Consider the following 662-nt stretch of genomic DNA (forward strand, 5'->3'; position numbering starts at 1 on the left):
GGGGCATGGCCTGGCTGGAGGTACCATGGGGGGCATAGCCAGGTTGGGGGGTGCCATATGGGGTGCAGTGTGGGGACCTGGATGGGCTGCAGGGCACTGTGGGGGCACAACCTGCCCGTGGGGGCACAACCTGCCCATGGGGACAGAGCCTGGGTGGGGGACACCGTGGGGGGCACAGCCTGGCCATGGGGGGCACCGCATGGCCCCATCCCTGGCAGGGCTGGCCGGCATGGGAAACTGGAGGGTGACAATACTGCCGTGGTCCCCAGGGCCACCAGGGCACATGTCCCCAGGAGAGCGTGTACTGTGAGAACAAGTGTGGGGCCCGCATGATGCGGCGCCTGCTGTCCCAGCACGCCCTGGCCGAGTGCCCCAAGCGCACCCAGCCCTGCACCTACTGCGCCAAGGAGTTCGTCTTCGACACTATCCAGGTGAGACAGGGCCCACAGGGACCCTCACCCCGCTGGCTCCCGGCCCCGGTTGACGGCCACCTTCCCTCCCCAGAACCACCAGTACCAGTGTCCCCGGTACCCCATGCCCTGCCCCAACCAGTGCGGGACGCCCAGCATCGCCCGGGAGGACATGCCCACCCACCTCAAGGAGAGCTGCAACACTGCCATGCTGCTGTGCCCCTTCAAGGAAGCTGTCTGCAAGCATCGGGT

General features: G+C 67.7%; 1 protein-coding gene across 1 annotated transcript in view; it reads left to right on the forward strand.

The window, feature by feature from the left end:
• Positions 1 to 5: 5 nt before the first annotated feature.
• Positions 6 to 662, forward strand: part of TRAF4 (TNF receptor associated factor 4) — a 1,721-nt gene continuing 1,064 nt past the window's right edge. Inside the window, exons 1-3 of the mRNA XM_009645064.2 lie at positions 6 to 20; positions 270 to 431; positions 505 to 660. Coding sequence (XP_009643359.1) covers positions 6 to 20; positions 270 to 431; positions 505 to 660 — 333 coding nt within the window. The remainder of the gene's footprint in view (positions 21 to 269; positions 432 to 504; positions 661 to 662) is intronic.

The sequence above is a fragment of the Egretta garzetta genome, unplaced genomic scaffold (assembly GCF_000687185.1).
Source record: "Egretta garzetta isolate BGI_Z169 unplaced genomic scaffold, ASM68718v1 scaffold108, whole genome shotgun sequence".
Taxonomy (NCBI): Eukaryota; Metazoa; Chordata; class Aves; order Pelecaniformes; family Ardeidae; genus Egretta; species Egretta garzetta.